This window comes from Rhinichthys klamathensis, unplaced genomic scaffold (genome assembly GCF_029890125.1).
Source record: "Rhinichthys klamathensis goyatoka isolate OS25496 unplaced genomic scaffold, OSU_Roscu_1.1 h1tg000149l_1, whole genome shotgun sequence".
Classification (NCBI taxonomy): Eukaryota; Metazoa; Chordata; class Actinopteri; order Cypriniformes; family Leuciscidae; genus Rhinichthys; species Rhinichthys klamathensis.
In genome coordinates this window covers 186,256-205,143 of record NW_026606684.1, presented here as the reverse complement: position 1 = coordinate 205,143, position 18,888 = coordinate 186,256, and the positions used below count along the sequence as shown (strand labels likewise).

At 38.7% G+C, this 18,888-nt stretch overlaps 1 protein-coding gene across 1 annotated transcript; it reads right to left on the bottom strand.

The window, feature by feature from the left end:
• Nucleotides 1-177: 177 nt before the first annotated feature.
• On the bottom strand, nt 178-18,257 carry atad5a (ATPase family AAA domain containing 5a). Its single transcript, XM_056258152.1, has 23 exons — nt 17,932-18,257; nt 17,613-17,687; nt 15,831-17,506; nt 15,663-15,741; nt 15,280-15,435; nt 15,033-15,174; nt 14,824-14,902; nt 14,526-14,707; nt 14,015-14,163; nt 13,033-13,183; nt 12,536-12,886; nt 10,748-10,844; nt 10,540-10,622; nt 10,310-10,440; nt 10,034-10,205; nt 9,767-9,943; nt 9,382-9,615; nt 9,240-9,304; nt 8,498-8,678; nt 8,234-8,391; nt 3,672-4,525; nt 2,247-2,405; nt 178-476 (listed from the first exon to the last, which is right to left on the bottom strand). The coding sequence occupies exons 2-23, from the start codon at nt 17,661-17,663 to the stop codon at nt 398-400; spliced, it is 5,406 nt and encodes a 1,801-aa protein (XP_056114127.1). The 5' UTR covers nt 17,664-17,687; nt 17,932-18,257; the 3' UTR covers nt 178-397.
• Nucleotides 18,258-18,888: the final 631 nt, after the last annotated feature.

The following is an 18,888-nucleotide window of genomic DNA, read 5'->3' as shown; positions in this document are numbered from 1 at the left end:
AGTGAAAAGTGTGCTTCATGACTCAAAGTTTCACGAAAAACAATGTAAGGTCTATCGTCTCATGATAAAATATGAAATATGGTTGGTGGTGGTGGGGATCATGCACAACCTGTACACAAATTCTGTTTACAGAGCTCTTGCAATTTACATACATATTTTGAAAAAAACAAAAACATGTTTGCTGGCAAATAGCAAATCCACATTTATTACTTGATAAAACTTTTTGGAAGATGCATGACAAAAAGTACAAAACATAAAGGATCAGCAAATTTAAAAAATCAGTACAAATATGTGAGGTCTACAACAACATAAAACCACACTCCTTCTGAGTATATATTACTGTACAAATGCATATTCACCAGCAGCCCTTAAGCGGCTGCCTAAAGATGGGTGCAATTTAAGGGAACTCGGAAGCCAGGAACTCCACTGTGCTTTTAGGAAGAGTGAAGTGTATACCATCCAAATAGTGCAAGAACCTGTAAAAGTAGGGGAAAACAACACTATGATCATTTTGTTACATTTGGATCTTTAGAGTAGTTTTGCCACTACAAGACAAGTGAATGTGATAATTTAAAACAAGTCGACAAACCGTAAACGACTCAAAGACATAAACAAGAAACAAAACTGTTAAATTGTGACCTCATGCCATATTTAAGCTTTGCAAAAGCCACATCCTGTCCCTCCACTGCATTTTGTTTTTGTTTTTAGACCTGTGCACTATGACCAAGTTGAATTTTGACACGTCTGTCAGTTAAGCAAAAAACAAATGCATCAGGTACTAAACATATTTATGAGATGCGAGTTCAGACTGTAAAACTTTGGTTAGTTATCAAATATAGTGTTTGACCTTCATGAGACAGCTCACCTTCATGAGACTTACCCTTTACCCCACTGTGTAAAGGGTATATACATTGTCACTTCAACTCAGTGTGGTATCTGAATAACTGGAAATTATCTCACAATGGGAGCGTACCAAAGAACAGGGTCTCTTGTTCATAAACAAGGTTGTGTCATGCATTTGAGACATTTCAGGCTTTCAGGGTGGTCAAGACAATAGTGTACAGCAGACTATTTTAAACCAAAATATTTCTCTCTTAACCTGTCACAGGGTTTCCATACCTCTTAAATAATCAATTACCATGACTTTTTAGTCATGGAAACACTAAAATAATACAGTCTTAATGCCCATTTCAAATACAGTAAAATACAGGAACATACACCAGACTTCTCACTGATGCCCCACCTAGTGGAAGCGCATGATGCATGCTATAATTAACAGTATAATATGAAGAGTTTGGTTCCAAAACGCGATAAACGGCATTTAAAAAAAAAATTTGTTACTGCAAAAATCAGTATTGTATCTGGTTGGTATTGAAAAGTCAATGTTTAATTTTAAGTAAAATGCGATATCCACCGTGTTATTCTGTCATGTTTTCTCCCTTTCTTTCCAAACCGCGACAAACGCCAGTCTCCCTTCTCTGCAGAATGCGATATATCCGCTCTCAACCAATCACAACGGACCATTCCACGCAATGTAAACAGTAACGGCAGCGCCTTAAATACACCCGGCTTCCTAGTTTTTCTTATCTATTTTGTACTTTTCGATCAACAAACAAACAAAAAAATGAATAATTTTGACGGCATTGATGAACCTGTGGTTGTTTCTGCAGTGGGTAAGAAACGTAAGGCATCGAAATCGAATCATTTACGTGAGGAGATTAAGAAGATGAGATGTTTTCAATCTTCTTTACAGTTCTTAATAAAAATATTATACTAATAAACTTACGTTGTTGTGTATTTTCAACAGTTTCAATATGAAAAAAAAAACTTTTATATTGATTCAATGGATTAATAGCATTTTGATTTTTTTTTTTAAATGGATTTATTGCATTTTGGGGAAAAAAATAATCCGTTTTTATAATAAATCTTTGAAAATCAAAACCTGGATTTTAATTTTTTTTGTTATTATGACCTACAAATGCTATGTGAAAGTTTGAAACAGAAAATAGTGGTTTTCATCTTTCCACTTTCTTGGTAAAGAAAACACATTTTTACTCAAATTAATCTAAATGGATTTATTGCATTTTGGAACCAAACTCTTCATATGATTGATATTAATAAATCAGTAATATGCACACAAAAAACCCCACTATAATTAGAAAAAGACAGTTCTTTGTGTAATTTTGTAACCACTAATGACATGTGTTCACTGCAGATAGTCTATAAATGTATCTAATAACTCTCACCTGCGTTTGATCTTTCCCTGCTCCTTCAGTCTCTCTGACCTACAGATGGTACGCAGAGAGGGGAGGTAGTCCAGAGCCACTGCTGCCCGGTTTCCCAGCGTACCAGCTGACATGGTGGAGAGCAGCGACTTCATCACCTCACTTCTCCTCTCCATCAGCCTGTACAAAACAAAATTAACACAATCTTACAGCACGTTGTGTATAAACCGCCTCACAGGGCAGAGAGGTCAGTGGAAATGTAAAACATTGAGACAAGGGATGGGTATATAGAATATTTGTGTTAAGTTTACAATGATTTTGAAGATTTCTTTGGTTTTCCAAAGACTAGTTTCAACTAGTTTCCTTGTCACACAACTTGCAGGTTTAAGAACATAAATACATATTTTAATAACATTTAGTGGAAAAAAACTTTCAGGAAAGTTTCAGCATTGGCATTTTGATATAATATTTTGGTAACACTTTGGAATAAGGTTTCATTAGTTATCTACATTAGTTAACATGAACTAATAATTAACAATACATCTACAGTTATTATTAATCTTAGTTAATGTTCATTTCAAAATCAAATTATTGGAGTCACATTATTAAAATCAAATGTTGTATTTATGTTAATGTTGTAACATAAGTTCATGCATTGAACTAACATGAACAGCTGGATTTTTATTAACTAACATTATTAAAGATTAATAAATACAGTAACAAATGTATTGCTCATAGTCAGTTCATGTGAATGAATACATTAACTAATGTTAACAAATGAGACCTTATTGTAAAGGGTATATAAGACATTTTTATATATAACGTATGATTTTAAACTTAAAGGAATAGTTCACTTAAAAATTAAAATTCTATCATCAAGTCAATGGGGTACATCAACTGTCTGGTTACCGACATTCTTCAAAATATCTTCCCCTTGTGTTCAGCAGAAGAAAGAAATTCATACAGGTTTGAATCAACTTGAGGGTGAGTAAATGATGACAGAAGTTTCATTTTTAAGTGAACTTTCAGGAAATTTTCTGCATGGCATTTTGTTAAATATATATATATATATATATATATATATATATATAGAGAGAGAGAGAGAGAGAGAGAGAGAGAGAGAGAGAGAGAGAGAGAGAGAGAGAGAGAGAGAGAGAGAGAGAGAGAGAGAGAGAATAGAATATATATTCTCTCTCTCTCTCTCTCTCTCTCTCTCTCTCTCTCTCTCTCTCTCTCTCTCTCTCTCTCTCTCTCTCTCTCTCTCTCTCTCTCTCTATATATATATATATATATATATATATATATAAAAACATGTAGGTTAATATTGCTTCTTGTTAATGTATTATTGAGATTTTTTTTTAGATACATGACCTACCCTTGGATTAAATGTAGTATAAATAAAAGCAAAAAAAAAAAAAAAAACACACAGAGAGGCTGAATTCTCACCATGGTTCACAAGGTGTGACTTGAGCCAGGCTGAAGCCATCTCTGTGTGAAGCCACAGGGAGGGTGAGCTCCTCCTCTGCCTCTCTTCTGATCTCGTCCTCCAGTTGCTGAGCTCTGTCCCAGGCCTCAGAGACTACAGCCTTGCACTTCCTAAAGCTCAAATGCCCCAATGCAGCATGGATTTCATCAACACTAACACTATTTACCCGGCTGACACACTCTGACCGAATGTCATCGGTCATCCCACTCTTGACCTTCGCACCGGTCCAGCCAAAGTCCTGTGGTCTGCAGGAACCCTCTGCCTGCAAAGGCTGGAAGTGCAATGAGGAGTCCAGGAAGGACATGTGGTCCATATACTCTGCTAAACTGCTTAAACAATGCGTCACTGGCTTGCTCTTCTTTCTTTCGGCTTCAGATAACACAATGTGCCTCGGTTTTTTCGGCGCAACTTCAGGCACATTCACGGACAGATTGGCTGCTTCCGCATTAGTGCTTTTAGCAGGATCTCTGCTGGTTTTTGGCAGTGAGAGGAAGTCTTCCTCCGACTCTGAATCAGACTGGAAAACGTCTTTATTGCCCATCTTCTTGCGCCCTCTCATTCTGGAGGACAATTTAAGGGGACTACCTTCTTCAGAGGGCTCTTCCAAAGCTTCTAACCTCATATTTTGAGGTACTTGCTCGGGTTGGGACTGTGGGTTTGGTGCTGATTGTGATTTGAGGGTGGACTGCAGTAAAGGGCGAGTTGGCAGGGGAAGCAGACTCTCCATATTGGAGTAGAGAAGTTCCACTCCCATTCTGTGGACCTTTGAGAGAATATCCCAGCACTTAATGCTCTCTAGTGTTGAAGACTCGTGCTGTAAAATAAAATCAGATTGATCAGGAACAAATTCTGGAAATTAACATGTTTAAACAATTATATTTTTAGTGTATTAATAAATAAATACCAATGATACACAATATATTGGTACTATATCTGTTATTGGCCAATAAATGTTTTTTATTATTTTTTATTATCTGTATTGATATTGGATAGTTAATAGTGCATGCTAATAAAAAAAAATAACATTTTAAAAATAATTTAACAACAATATGGGACAAATAGGGAAATTTTTTATAAAATATTTTTGGATTTATAATTAATAATAATTCGTTACATTTATATAGCGCTTTTTACTCAAAGCGCTTTACATGGAAGGGGGAATCTCTTCAACCACCACCAATGTGCAGCATCCACCTGGATGATGCGACGGCAGCCATATTGCGCCAGAACGCCCACCACACACCAGCTTATTGGTGGAGAGGAGAGAGAGTGATGAAGCCAATCAGTATATATACATGGGGATGATTAGGAGGCCATGATGGACAGAGGCCAAGGGGCAAATTTGGCCAGGATGCCAGGGTTACACCCCTACTACTGGGATTTTTAATGACCACAGAGAGTCAGGACCTCGGTTTAACATCTCATCGAAGGACGGTGGACTTTGACAGTATAGTGTCCCCATCACTATACTGGGGCGTTAGGACTCACACAGACCACAGGGTGAGCGCCCCCTGTTGGCCTCACTAACACCTCTTCCAGCAGCAACCTGGTTTTCTTAAGAGCTCTCCCATCCAGGTACTAACCAGCCTCAACGCTGCTTAGCTTCAGTGGGCAACCAGTCTTGGGCTACAGGGTGATATGGCTGCTGGCTTTAGACACATATTTATATATATATACAGTGATGAAAATAAGTATTTGAACACCCTGCTATTTTGAGAGACATAATCTAAAAAAAAATATCCAGAAATCACAATATATGATTTTTTAACTATTTATTTGTATGATACAGCTGCAAATAAGTATTTGAACACCTGTCTATCAGCTAGAATTCTGACCCTCAAAGACCTGTTAGTCTGCCTTTAAAATGTCCACCTCCACTCCATTTATTATCCTAAATTAGATGCACCTGTTTGAGGTCGTTAGCTGCATAAAGACACCTGTCCACCCCATACAATCAGTAAGAATCCAACTACTAACATGGCCAAGACCAAAGAGCTGTCCAAAGACACTAGAGACAAAATTGTACACCTCCACAAGGCTGGAAAGGGCTACGGGGAAATTGCCAAGCAGCTTGGTGAAAAAAGGTCCACTGTTGGAGCAATCATTAGAAAATGGAAGAAGCTAAACATGACTGTCAATCTCCCTCGGACTGGGGCTCCATGCAAGATCTCACCTTGTGGGGTCTCAATGATCCTAAGAAAGGTGAGGGATCAGCCCAGAACTACACGGGAGGAGCTGGTCAATGACCTGAAAAGAGCTGGGACCACTGTTTCCAAGGTTACTGTTGGTAATACACTAAGACGTTATGGTTTGAAATCATGCATGGCACGGAAGATTCCCCTGTTTACCAGCACGTCAAGTCCCGTCTTAAGTTTGCCAATGACCATTTGGATGATCCAGAGGAGTCATGGGAGAAAGTCATGTGGTCTGATGAGACCAAAATAGAACTTTTTGGTCATAATTCCACTCGCCGTGTTTGGAGGAAAAAGAATGATGAGTACCATCCCAAGAACACCATCCCTACTGTGAAGCATGGGGGTGGTAGCATCATGCTTTGGGGGTGTTTTTCTGCACATGGGACAGGGCGATTGCACTGTATTAAGGAGAGGATGACCGGGGCCATGTATTGCGAGATTTTGGGGAACAACCTCCTTCCCTCAGTTAGAGCATTGAAGATGGGTCGAGGCCAGAGATGCTCACGAGTCTCTGAACTAGAGTCCAAGTCAAGTCTCAAGTCTTTGAGCTAGAGTCCAAGTCAAGTCTCAAGTCTCTGAACTAGAGTCCAAGTCAAGTCTCTTGTGGTTATAATAAGTGTTGCATCACGTACAGCGACCCATCCAGGCTGCTTAGAACACTTCATAGCTATATATAAGGAATTCAAAGCATGTATGTTATTATGACTCCTTTATCTATTAGCAAACAGTATCAGCTTTGATTTAGGTATATAATCAGTGTAAACAGGCTATTTCAACATGACAAAAACACCAAGAATGCTTTACTTTTAAGTTAATATCTGCATCTGTAAAAATTGAGGTTCTGAAGAAAAAGGACTCTCATGTCTGTTGCTGAATTATAATTAAAGGCCTTGGCTCCTTGTGCTGGCTCTGTGGAGCTGGAGCCATAAGACCAAATATAGAAAATGTTATAGCCTACCTCACAGCACTAAAATTGACAGTGCAAAACATCACAGTGTAGCTAAATGCAAAACACTATTGGAACCAAATGATGTGAAATACATGGTTCCTCATACGTTCATATATTTGTGGCGGCCCGCCACAATATCAACACTGGCTGACCGCCACACATTGATTTTCGATTTTTTATTTTATTTTTACTAAGCCTATTTAAAATCGTATTTGATTGCAATGCAGAGCGCCATAGCGCATTCGCGCCGCACTACCTCTCGCACGTCTCTCTCTCTCTCTCGTTCACCCATACCTCTCGCGCTCTCTCTCCCTCATGGAACACCATGAGGTGCACGCGCGCAGATACCGCATATTTTGCATTGAGCGCTTCTTTTATTTGGCCCGTCTTGTTTGAAGTTTTTAAACCCAAAGCTTACGATGAATGGCACAGCAGCGGCCGGTGCAATCGACATGTTTGTTTGTTGTCCTCTCATGTGTGGCCACGCGCACGTAGTACGTGTTATGTAGGCAGGTTTTAGGTAACGGGTCGGAGGGAGGGGAATAACAGAGAGCTCATCAGACGTTTCCTAAAAATAAACATTGTTCACGAGTCCCGCAGCTCGAGTCCGAGTCGAGTCTGAAGTCTTTCGAGGACGAGTCTCAAGTCGAGTCTGAAGTCACTGTGTGTGCGACTTAAGTCGCACTCGAGTCCGAGTCTCAAACTCGAGTCCCCATCTCTGGTCGAGGCTGGGTCTTCCAACATGACAATGACCCGAAGCACACAGCCAGGATAACCAAGGAGTGGCTCTGTAAGAAGCATATCAAGGTTCTGGCGTGGCCTAGCCAGTCTCCAGACCTAAACCCAATAGAGAATCTTTGGAGGGAGCTCAAACTGTTTCTCAGCGACAGCCCAGAAACCTGACAGATCTAGAGAAGATCTGTGTGGAGGAGTGGGCCAAAATCCCTCCTGCAGTGTGTGCAAACCTGGTGGAAAAACTACAGGAAACGTTTGACCTCTGTAATTGCAAACAAAGGCTACTGTACCAAATATTAACATTGATTTTCTCAGGTGTTCAAATACTTATTTGCAGCTGTATCATACAAATAAATAGTTAAAAAAATCATATATTTCTGGATATTTTTTTTTAGATTATGTCTCTAACAGTGGACATGCACCTACGATGACAATTTCAGACCCCTCCATGATTTCTAAGTGGGAGAACTTGCAAAATAGCAGGGTGTTCAAATACTTATTTTCCTCACTGTATATATACACACACACATATGCCATTTTCAGTTATTGCTAATACTGTAAAATAATTATCGGCTTAACAGTATTGGACACAATTTTAATATCATTGCATTCTTAATTTGAAAATATCAAATTCAATACTCACCTTTAGCAGAAAATCTGCAATATTTTTTGTTTGCATATTGCAGATTCCCAGCAAAGTCTCTGTGCATGCAGTGTGGCAAGGTGGTAATTTAGCCTCATTTAGATCCTGAGCTTTGATAGACTGATGGTGAATATCACCCGTGACGTTACATTTGAGATCTACAGCGTGAAACAAGATATTTTTGATAACTATATACAGAAATTATGATATACATCCAAAAGTTCTTAGTGCACCTTTTTTTAAATCAATTAAATATATATTTACCTGATGAAGGCAAAGGTCTCTGCATCTGCTGTCCACCACCACTGCATGCCCAGAATTGTAGGTGCAGGAGGCTTTGCCGAATATCACAGCTGTTCCAATCTAGCAGACAGGACACATCCTTAGTGTCCGTTCTCATGTTTTCTACTAGACATAGCAGCTGGAGGTAACTTGACACATCCGCCTGGAAAAAGTCAAGTCAAGTCATCTTCATTTATATAGCGCTTTTAACAATGGAGATTGTTTCAAAGCAGCTTTACAGAGATAAACATACAATTTACGGTAACAGAGATTGTTTTGGCTTTATAGCGATTTTTGAATAATGTTATTTCCAGCTAAAGTTGGTTTTGATTGATTCACTTCCCGCAAAATAACCATTTGTTATTACATTAGGGGCCACTAAGATGACGGCGTTCTCTCTAAACAGACTTTAAACGCGAACCTGTGACCTGATGGCGTTCACATGCGCATTCAAAATTGATTCTATAGTTAAATTTGTTTGAATATGTGTGCGCAGGTTTGTAATTTCCCAACAAACCATGCCTAAACAAACTACTTGTCTTGCCTATAAATTTGATAGAGAATTTTATTTTATCACTTCGAGGTACGCGAACCGGATTTCAACAACGCTTTATCTGTGGAGTGGAAAAAGTCAATGCGTTGACAATCACAAACCAAACACAACATAAGAGAATATAGGAGAAAGTAATTAGGAAAGTAGAAAAAATAAATTAACTGCACTTACCACTGAAGGAGATTTGAAATGGATTTCCTCAAAATACCCATCAAATGTAGCACTAAAGGTCAAATCTGGACAAAAAGGGCCAATGATGACTAATTCACAAATCTTGCATAGTACATTTCTGTACACTGCCAACTTTACTCACCACTAGTTGTTAAAATAACTGGTCTCTTGGTTGTGGTCATGAAGGTTTTTATTGCAGCCAGGAATCCAGTGTCATCATCAAAAATGATGTCCACCTCCTCAAATAAGATGAGGGATGTGGCAGTTTTCTTGCCCTGGTCTTCAGCTGAGATCTTGGTGCCGGCTGGAGTTCCACTGGGACACTCTTTGCTTTTGCCGTCAATCTCTTTTGCTTTGGCTGACTTTTTTGGACATGCTTATAATAAAACATGAAATGCCATTAGAAAGGTCTCAAACATGAAGCTTGAAAACAATTTCCTTAACATAGCTCACAATAAATGTCAATATCAATTCAATATTTGTGTTTGGTAACACTTGACTTAGATCACTGGCTTTTGAATTATTACCAGGTTGTGTGTTCTTGTCTTGACTGTTTGCTTCTTTGCCAGTGAGTCTTCCACCTGCTTTGAAGAAATTGGCCAGAGATGTCGGAGCCAAACCCCCTTTTCTGGATGGAGCACTTCGAGGAGACTGAGGAGGCTTCCTGGGCGATGATACAACCCTTCTGGGGGAGTTCAGCTTTCCTGTGATTAGAAGAGACACTGAGAACTCATACGAATAGTCATGCACACTATATATTGTAGTCCAATCATCAAAGAAGAGAAAATTCATACTGGGAGAGGAGCCAGGTTTGATGGTGGTGCTGTTGCTGCTATAATTGCTGAAGTAGGACGGTTTGTGAGAGTTGACACCTTGGATGTCTACTTGGTGGGACTGAGTGGCTTCCTTCAGCTGGGATAAGATCTGACGACCACTCCTTTGAGAGGAGGAGTTTACCTCAAATACCTTGAAGGAAAAAAACAACAGGGTGGGTAGAAAAACTTTACTATTTTGAGACTTGTCTATAGTGAAGTTCAAAAAAGGAAAGTGAAATGAAAAATGAACCAGACCTTGAATCCCAGTTCTTGCGCACAGGCATAGACTGCAGCAGTCTTGCCCACTCCAGTGGGTCCTGTGATAAGAAGTGTGTTACACAGATGATCTTCTGTCTCATCCAGGCCTTCACCTATGAGCCAGGAGTCTGCATAGAAATAAAGTTGAGACAATGACACGAATATGAATATTGGTACAGCTGAAAATGGCAAGCAAAACAGCAAGTAAATTTAGGATATTTTCATACCATTACTGTCCTCCTCTTGCTTTTTTTCCTGCTGTTTCCTCTTCTCTTCCCGGTCAGCTCTCAATTTCCACTCTTTCAGCCAGCTAACAGTAACGATCAAAATGAAATGGGAAGAAATGTATATAAAAAAAGAAATATTCATTACTGACACGTTGATTAGAGAATGGGAACTTTCACAATCTTTGATTAAACTTGGCAGGATAACAACCTGTGTAGTCTCCGGACAGACTCCATATTCCCGATTATTTCACTGGAGTGCTGAGGCTGATATTTCTCTGTCCAAAGCACATCCTCTTTCACTCCATCTAGAAATGAACATTTTAATTTAAACATAGTGCAAACAAGTTTAAGAAACATATATAAATATTTGGTAATACTTTAGGTTCAGTTCATTAGGTATCATGCACTAACAATTACCAACCATGTTGTACAGCATGTATTATTCTAGATAAATGTTAGTTTATAAATACACTACCGTTCAAAAGTTTGAGGTCAGGTTTTAAAAAATAAATGTATTCAGCAAGGCCGCACTAATCTGATCAACCCTAACAGTAAAGACTTTTACATTGCTACCAAAAAATTACATTTCAAATAATGCGGTTCTTTTTAGATTTCTATTCTTAAAAGCATCCTGGAATTTTTTTTAGCATGGGTTCCTCAAAATATTAAGCAGCATAGCTGTGTTCAACATTTATTATAAGAAGAAATGTTTTGACCATCAAATCATCATATTAGAATTGACACTTAAGACTGCAGTAATGATGCTGAAAATTCAGCTTTGACATCACAGGAATAAATTACATTTTACAATGTATAAAAATAGAAAATGTGCTGATCCCAAACTTTTATACTATAGGCTTTATGCCGAGCGTCACGTGACCAAACCGGAAAACGGGTCTCATTGCATCCGCTTGTCAGAGAAAGTGTTAACGGCCGTAAGAACTAACTACGATATCTATGGATTTTTAAGGTAATCAGCTAACCTACTAAGTTCACTTTGTTATTGGTGTTTTATGCTATTTAAATATCTAAACGTTAGTGTGAAGAAGAAAAATTAAAAAACTTTTAAATATCAATCTGCACATGCGAGGGACATTGGTTATGCTCATTTTTGCTTGCTCCTTTTAAGTTATCTTGAGTAAAACCGCAAAAAATTTCATGAAGCACATACAAAAGACCTGAATCGGAAGCGATGTGATCTGTTTTCCGGCTTGGTCACGTGACGCTCGGCATAAAGCCTATTGCTCATTGTTAATTCATATTCATTTACAATACATAAACTGATTTATCCAACATAAAATGTAAAAATGTCTATGTAGAAATTAACAATTAATTAATTCTGTAAAATTACAACCAATGCTAATGACTTGAACATTATTGTAAAATGTTACCAAAATTCTCACACAGATTTTAAAGGAACACTCCCGACTTTTTGGGACTTTAGCCTATTCACCTTATCCCCCAGAGTTAGATAAGTCCATACATACCTTTTTCATCTCCGTGCGTGCTATAAGTCTGTTATAGTGATAACCGCAGCACCTGAGACGCGCCGTGGTGAGGAGCAGAGAGCGCGTCTCAGGTGCTGCGGTTATCACTCCGCCCAAGTAGCAGTGCTTCGCCTTCAGAGAATATAGTTCCCAGTATTTATACGGTTAAAATATGTCTGTCTCATGTGACTTTGTTTTTTGTACACTCTGTGAGTATACAAATCACAACATGTAAATAGGAAAATGTTTGCGTTATTTTGTCACTTATTTGGATTAGTATGCTAGCTGCAACCATTTACATCCAGTCTTTGTGCTAAGCTAGGCTAGCGGTGGGTGCGTCAAACAGACTTATAGCACGCACAGAGATGAAAAAGGTATGTATGGACTTATCTAACTCTGAGGGATAAGGTGAATAGGCTGAAGTCCCAAAAAGTCGGAGTGTTCCTTTAAGAGGAAGATAACTACTCAAGAGTGTGAAAAGATTGTCTACAAACTTATTTCATTTTCACCTGCTTCTGTGCTTGAATTCTCTGGGACAGAGGAATCTACTATAATGTGAATGTCCTTCTGATTCCCCACTGAGAGTAACTCTGCTGGCTTGGGTTCTTCTTTCTGCTTTTGCCTCTGTGATCGACCTCTTCGACTTCTGACAGATGGAACTGTGTCCGAGACATTCCGTGCTGCCTGACCTCCTGATGGTGGACTTTCTTCAATCACTACGACATCCCCTTCTGAGTGACTGGCCTTTGGTTTTTTACCCACTTTGCCTGTTGTCTCTCCTTCATCTACACGCTTCCGTTTCCTTCCGACGCCATCAGATGATCCAGCAGGGCGGGATACCTTAGACTCACCTTCAGGTTCTACAAATAATCATATAAATAGACATATGCAAAAAATCGGTGAATAATTCTGGGTTACATGTTTCATTATAAATACATGTATGCATTATATCTTCATGTGGGCAGAAAAAACAAAAACAAAATGATTAATTGTATTTTTTAGTCACCTGAGGCAGAGGCTTGGAGGATGCAGTCTTCATGTCTCTTAACAAACCGCATAAAGAAACGTTGATGAGGGAAGGAGGGATTGGAGATTCTCATCTCCTCTAAAAGATGCTGTCTGATTGGCTCAGAAAACTCTGAATTCCGACAAGAAACCTAAACAATAAATAAAAAGAAAACAAGTTAAATTCGTTGCTGTACATAAATGCAGGATGCATAAAAAAAGTCTGCTTTGCTCACCCAAGCTGCATTTATTTGATTAAATATACAGTAAGAACAGTGATATAGTGAAATATCATTACAATTTAAAGGTGCAGTATGTAAGATTGACCGCTAGTGGTTTGAAATGGGTACTGCAGTTCAAATTCAAAATATTTTTGAGGGTTGTTTCACCGCCACCTTCTCCTCAGACTCGAAGCTCACGCGGGTTTCCAGATTGAGGACACGCAACAGGAACAAGCTAAATTGATAATGGAAGGCGAGGAGATATACACACCTATAAGTTGATTTATCTGTGTTTTAATATGTTCCCTTTCATAGAGATTTTTAGATGGATGCAGTACAGAGGCTTTTTAGGTTGGGTAGAATCTGCGATCTCTGATCTAGTTATAAACCTGTTTTCTATTCTAAAATGTAATTTATTCCTGTGATGTCAAAGCTGAATTTTCCGCATCATTACTCCAGTCTTCAGTGTCACATGATCCTTCAGAAATCATTCTAATATGAACATTTATTACTATCATCAATGTTGAAAACAGTTGCTTAATATTTTTTAGTTTTATTTGTGATGCTTTGATTAATAAAAACTATTTAAAAAAGGCATTCATTTCAAATAGATTCCTTTTGTAACATTATAAATATCTTTACTGTCACTTTTGATCAGTTGAATGCCTCCTTGCTCAATAAAAATAAGAAATATTCTGCCTTTTGAATAAAAAAAAAAGTGAAAAACCTTAATCTTAAAATTGTCACCAAAAGATTACCAACCTTCTGGCAAAATGCTCTCTTAGCAGGAACTGTAGCATAACCTAAAGACTTCTCCAAAGACATCAGTTGAACAGCTGGTAAATTATAGGACTCCTTTATGCATACAAGGAAAGGATTTGTAGGCCACTGGAGGTTCCAAACAGAACAATCTGACATGGAAAGAAATGAACACATACGTCTTACATTATTCTCAAATACACACACAAACACACACGTCTGGTTCGCCAACTTTGTGGGGACACTCCATAGACGTAATGGTTTTATACTGTACAAACTGTTTATTATATCCCCTTACACTAACCCTACCCCTAAACATACTCATCACACAAAACTTTCTGCATTTTAATATCTTCAAAAATACTCATTCTGTATGATTTATAAGCGTGTTTCCTCATGGGGACTTCAATTTAGGTCCCCACAGTGACACAAATTCCCATGAGTCAGTGTGCATTCAGGTTGAAGTACCAACCGGGATAGAAAAACAAGGACACACACATCAATGTCAGCTTACCTGCAGCCCTCTGCTGAACATGCACCACTGTCTGGAAGGAAGCACAGGCCTGACTATAAGCCTCTCGGCTGGCTGCTGTTTTTGCAATCTGCTTTTTAAAAGACTCCGGAAGGCCGCTCTTCAGAAACTCTCTCTTTGCTCTGAACTGTTCATCATCTTGCGAGGTCTCGGATGCCTCTCGACTGACAGGGTTTAGTTTGGGAAAAAGCATTTATTAGATTTTTAAACTAATGAGAAAATAAGAGCATTGAAGAGAATTTGCCAATTCAAATACTGTCTGTTTTCATTAGCGTAATACCTGCTGTCGTCAAAAATGGAGATGACAACAGACGTTCTCTGAGCTTTTTTGTCAACAAACAGAGGAGCCAGTTTAGAAGCTGAAAAAGAAATCGGAAATAGATACGAATGCATTTTTTGAATTGACTTGAATGCAGTTTCCTTCTTTGCCCCCCAAAAAAACCTTCAGATATTAAGTTAATTTTAACTATTTGTGTCAGTCCAAGTTACCTGCAGGAGTTTTGGATGTTTTGTTTTGAGTTGTATTTTTACCCAAAACCTCGTTCAAACTACGAATCTTCTTTTGGCTTTTGTCACTTTCCTGTGAGGTGACTGGAGTGCTTTCGCTTTCATCCAAAAAAACTACAGAGTCCTAAAAAGATGATATTGATATAAATGAGAGAACAACTTGAGCAATTATCAGCAGCATTTATAAAACATTTACACCAATTCACTTAAGTAGCATCCACTATCTCACCTCATCTTCACAGTAATTTATGATTGACTCTTTGCCTCTTGTAGAGCGTCGAACAGTGTCTTTCTCCTTATTAGTGTCCTTTTTACTTTGCTGAAGAGCTTTGGCTTTCTGCACCAGCTTTCTAGCTTGTTTTCTTTTTTTAACTGCATTTAATTCCTAACAAATGAGAGTTTTCGTGAGTTATCTTTAATCTTAAAACATCTGGCAATGACAATAATTATTAAATAATTTATTTTGTATTTATTATTTTAATGTTATTGTATAGATTTTCTTAATTAAAAACAACTATATAAAACACTTTTATAAACAACAATAATATAAATATTAAAAAAATTATATAGCATTCTTTTTTGTAACATACATAAATCATAAATTTTAGTTACCTGTGTGGAGAGAGGACTTGATATTTCAAAATCACCAGCTTTTGTAGCAGAGGATGGAAATACTCTGGTGATTTTCATCCTATCAAACAAAATGGCAAATACATGAGAGAATAAATAATTCAAGAAAAAATAAAAGGAGATTGTAGGAAATTAAAAAGTTAGTCTCACCTGATGGGGCTGCCTTTCTTGTCTGGTGGGCACAGCATTTCAGCTCTATAAATGCCCTTTTTGGGCCTGTGAGCTTTTGGGGTGGAGGCCAAAGAGGGTAAGGGTGCATTTTGGGACTCATCGTCATCTTTCACAGTGTTCTCTTGCCTCTCTTTCTTCTGCGACACACTATTGAGAACAGTGGCTGATTGTCTGTGTGAAAGCTCTCTGGTCGACCTCCTCAGCTCTCTGACAGCCTGTTCACTGCTGTTATTATCAGCTGACCTACTCTCATTGTTGACCTCGATGTCTGCGGCGGGTTCTTCAGGTTTTGGAGTTGCAGCTTGTGCATCTTCAGCTTTCTTAGCTTGTCCCTTTTTCCCAGCCTTCCTACCTCGCTTCTTTTTGTCCCCAGGACAGCTCTTCTGTTCTTCGTTCTGCTCAGAGCTGGTTTCGGGTTTGTGCTCAAGAGATTTTTCTTCATGTTCCTTGTCTGTTGTCTCTGGATCCTTCTCTTGAACCTGGTTCTGCTTGCTCTGACCCTTGCTGGTTTTGCTTTTAAATCCATCAAGACTAGGCTGCTTAAAGGCATTCATAAACTGCTTTCTCTCTGCCTCAGTGCTTTTAGGAGGATTGGAGCTGGATTCCATCACATCAAGTTCAAGATCTTCCTCGAGAACAACAACGTTAGACTTCCTTTTGAGGTCAGGCAACACGTCCGGTTTAACCTCTGGGATAGGAACAGACAAACTTTTGTCTTCTTTTGTTTGACTTTTTTTATTTCTACTAAAAATGGATGCGACTTTTAAATCCTTGGCAGTTTTGACAGACTCATGATGATCGGGGGAAATGGGATGCACCTCAGCTTGGATCGTGAGAGTTCGGGGTGACACCTGCAGAGGACCGATTGCAGAATCACTCTGACCATTACAGGTGTTGCCTTCATTTGACGTCTCAGCTGTGTCAGTCTTGGGAATCGCATTGCTCTCCTCCTGCTCTTGGTTCTGATTTTGTAGGAAGTCTTCAAATGAGATTGTGACGGTGCTACTTTTCTTTTCCGCACTTTCCTCCAATTTAGCGTCACATACAGGCTCTTGAGCATCAGCATCACATTCCTTAGTCTCTTCACTGCCCCCTTTCGCCTTTCGGTTTCTCCTCACACCAGATTTTCTGTTCCCACAATCTTTCTTCCTGCTTTGGTTTAAAGAGGGTTTTTGCTCAGAACTTTCCCCAGAATTCAGGACATCTGGATCAGCCTCTGTGGTGTTTTTCCTTGCGCCAGATTCTTTATTGGAGAAGGCATCATTACAGGCTTGAGCTGGAACAACAACATCCCTTTCCTTTACAGCTGATTCACTGGTACTCTCTATCAAGACAACATCATCTGTGACCATCTGTGCACCCTCCTCTTTGGACTTCTTGTGGTCCTTGGCCTTCCTGGTTCGCTTCTGCCCCTGTCCTCTTATAGGTTTTCCAGGGACTTCTCGACTTCCTTGCTCTGAAGGTTCTGGGGAGTTCTCTTTAGCTACCAGACAACAGCTTTTTATTTCTTGTGCAGGCGAGGTTCTCTTAAAGTAGTCCATAATGTTGTTAGACCGTGGTGGTGAAAACGGTTTCTCCACTGGCTTGGGCATAAAGTAGTTAGTAATAGTTTTGACAGATGGTGCATCGCCATCCTTCCTCAATTTCTTGCATGGCTGGAGAAACAGAGCAATAATGACGAGTGATGAAAATCATTCAGTGTATTTCGAATATAAAATCAGTGCCATATATCAGCATATCAACTTTTTATATGACACATACCTGACCCTCAAAATCTTCTATGACAGCTGCCATAGCAACGGCACCAGCCATCGTTTCACCCCCAAAACTAAAAATCTGTATGGAATTAACAGACAAATCCAAGGTTTTAGAAGAGTTCAAAGACAAATACACAAAACAAAGACACATGAATCAAGTGTATTTAAACATATTTACAACATGTAAGTTTGTATAATTTCTTAATTCATAAGGAGCTACAGTTAGTTTGAATAAACGATGCCTCCATAACTGCATATATTAAAAGTTTACCTGTCAACTAACGTTATGAGTTTGTAGAAATTCATAAACATTGCACACTCACCGGTTCTTTTCCTTCCTTCTGTGATACGTTGATACATGCTCCAAAATTACAGATCACAGGGTATAAACTATGAATACAACAACGAGTTTAAGTAAACACAAAGCCTATCTATCTACACATTTTTCAAACATCGATATACATTCCCAAACCGGCGAAAAACAAACATAATATGTGGTACTATCCAACCCGAAACCCGCCTTGCGTGTAAATCTAAAATCAAAAGTGCTTTTGACGCTAATAATGAGAGCCCATATTCTGTAATAATGTAGGTTTTAGTGTAGTTGAATTGTTTTCGACAAATGGCGCCAAATATCATGGACGTCTTTCGCCGCGCCGGTTCGGCCAATCACAGTCCGTTTCGTCATACATTCTCAAACAGGAAAAAGCGCGACATTAGATTTCAAAATAGCAACACTCCAACAGTCAATCTGGGAAAGGTTTGCCACAAGAACAAAAAGGTATTTCTTAAATTAATTTATATTAACATTGTTATATTGTCCTCTTAAATGTAATCAACTTGAACTACGGGTTAAATCATGTGTTATACCCTAACATATCTCACATTTGAGGTTTAAACGTATGTGTATTATGACAAAACACTCTTGAATGCTCTTTAATAAGTAAGTTAACGTTAACGTTATCTTAACATTTTCTGTCAGATCAAGGGTTTTCCCTCTCCCTCTCTCGCTGTAAAAAAATTTTTATTAATTAAATATATGTCATTAATAAGAGCAATTAATGTATGCTGTCATGTAGAACGGGTGATCGCCGCCTTTATTTTGAAAGATGAGCCGAACGTTTGATACGGGCTTGTTGATGCGACGGTCACACTTGCTTACGCCGCTTTTCCAACTACCGTCTACAAAAGAAACGACGGATGCCTAAACGAATTTAATCCAAAATCCAAGGTATGCTATATGCATTTATACGTACATTTCAGCGTGTGAAATGCAATTC

Excerpts from the sequence above, each read along its gene's own strand:
- atad5a (XM_056258152.1), bottom strand. The coding sequence starts at position 17,663 with ATGGCTGGTGCCGTTGCTATGGCAGCTGTCATAGAAGATTTTGAGGGT. Across the intron at positions 9,305-9,381 it reads AGTTATTTTAACAACTAGTG|ATTTGACCTTTAGTGCTACA; the intron begins GTGAGTAAAGTT and ends CTTTTTGTCCAG. Across the intron at positions 8,679-9,239 it reads ATTTCAAATCTCCTTCAGTG|GCGGATGTGTCAAGTTACCT; the intron begins GTAAGTGCAGTT and ends GACTTTTTCCAG.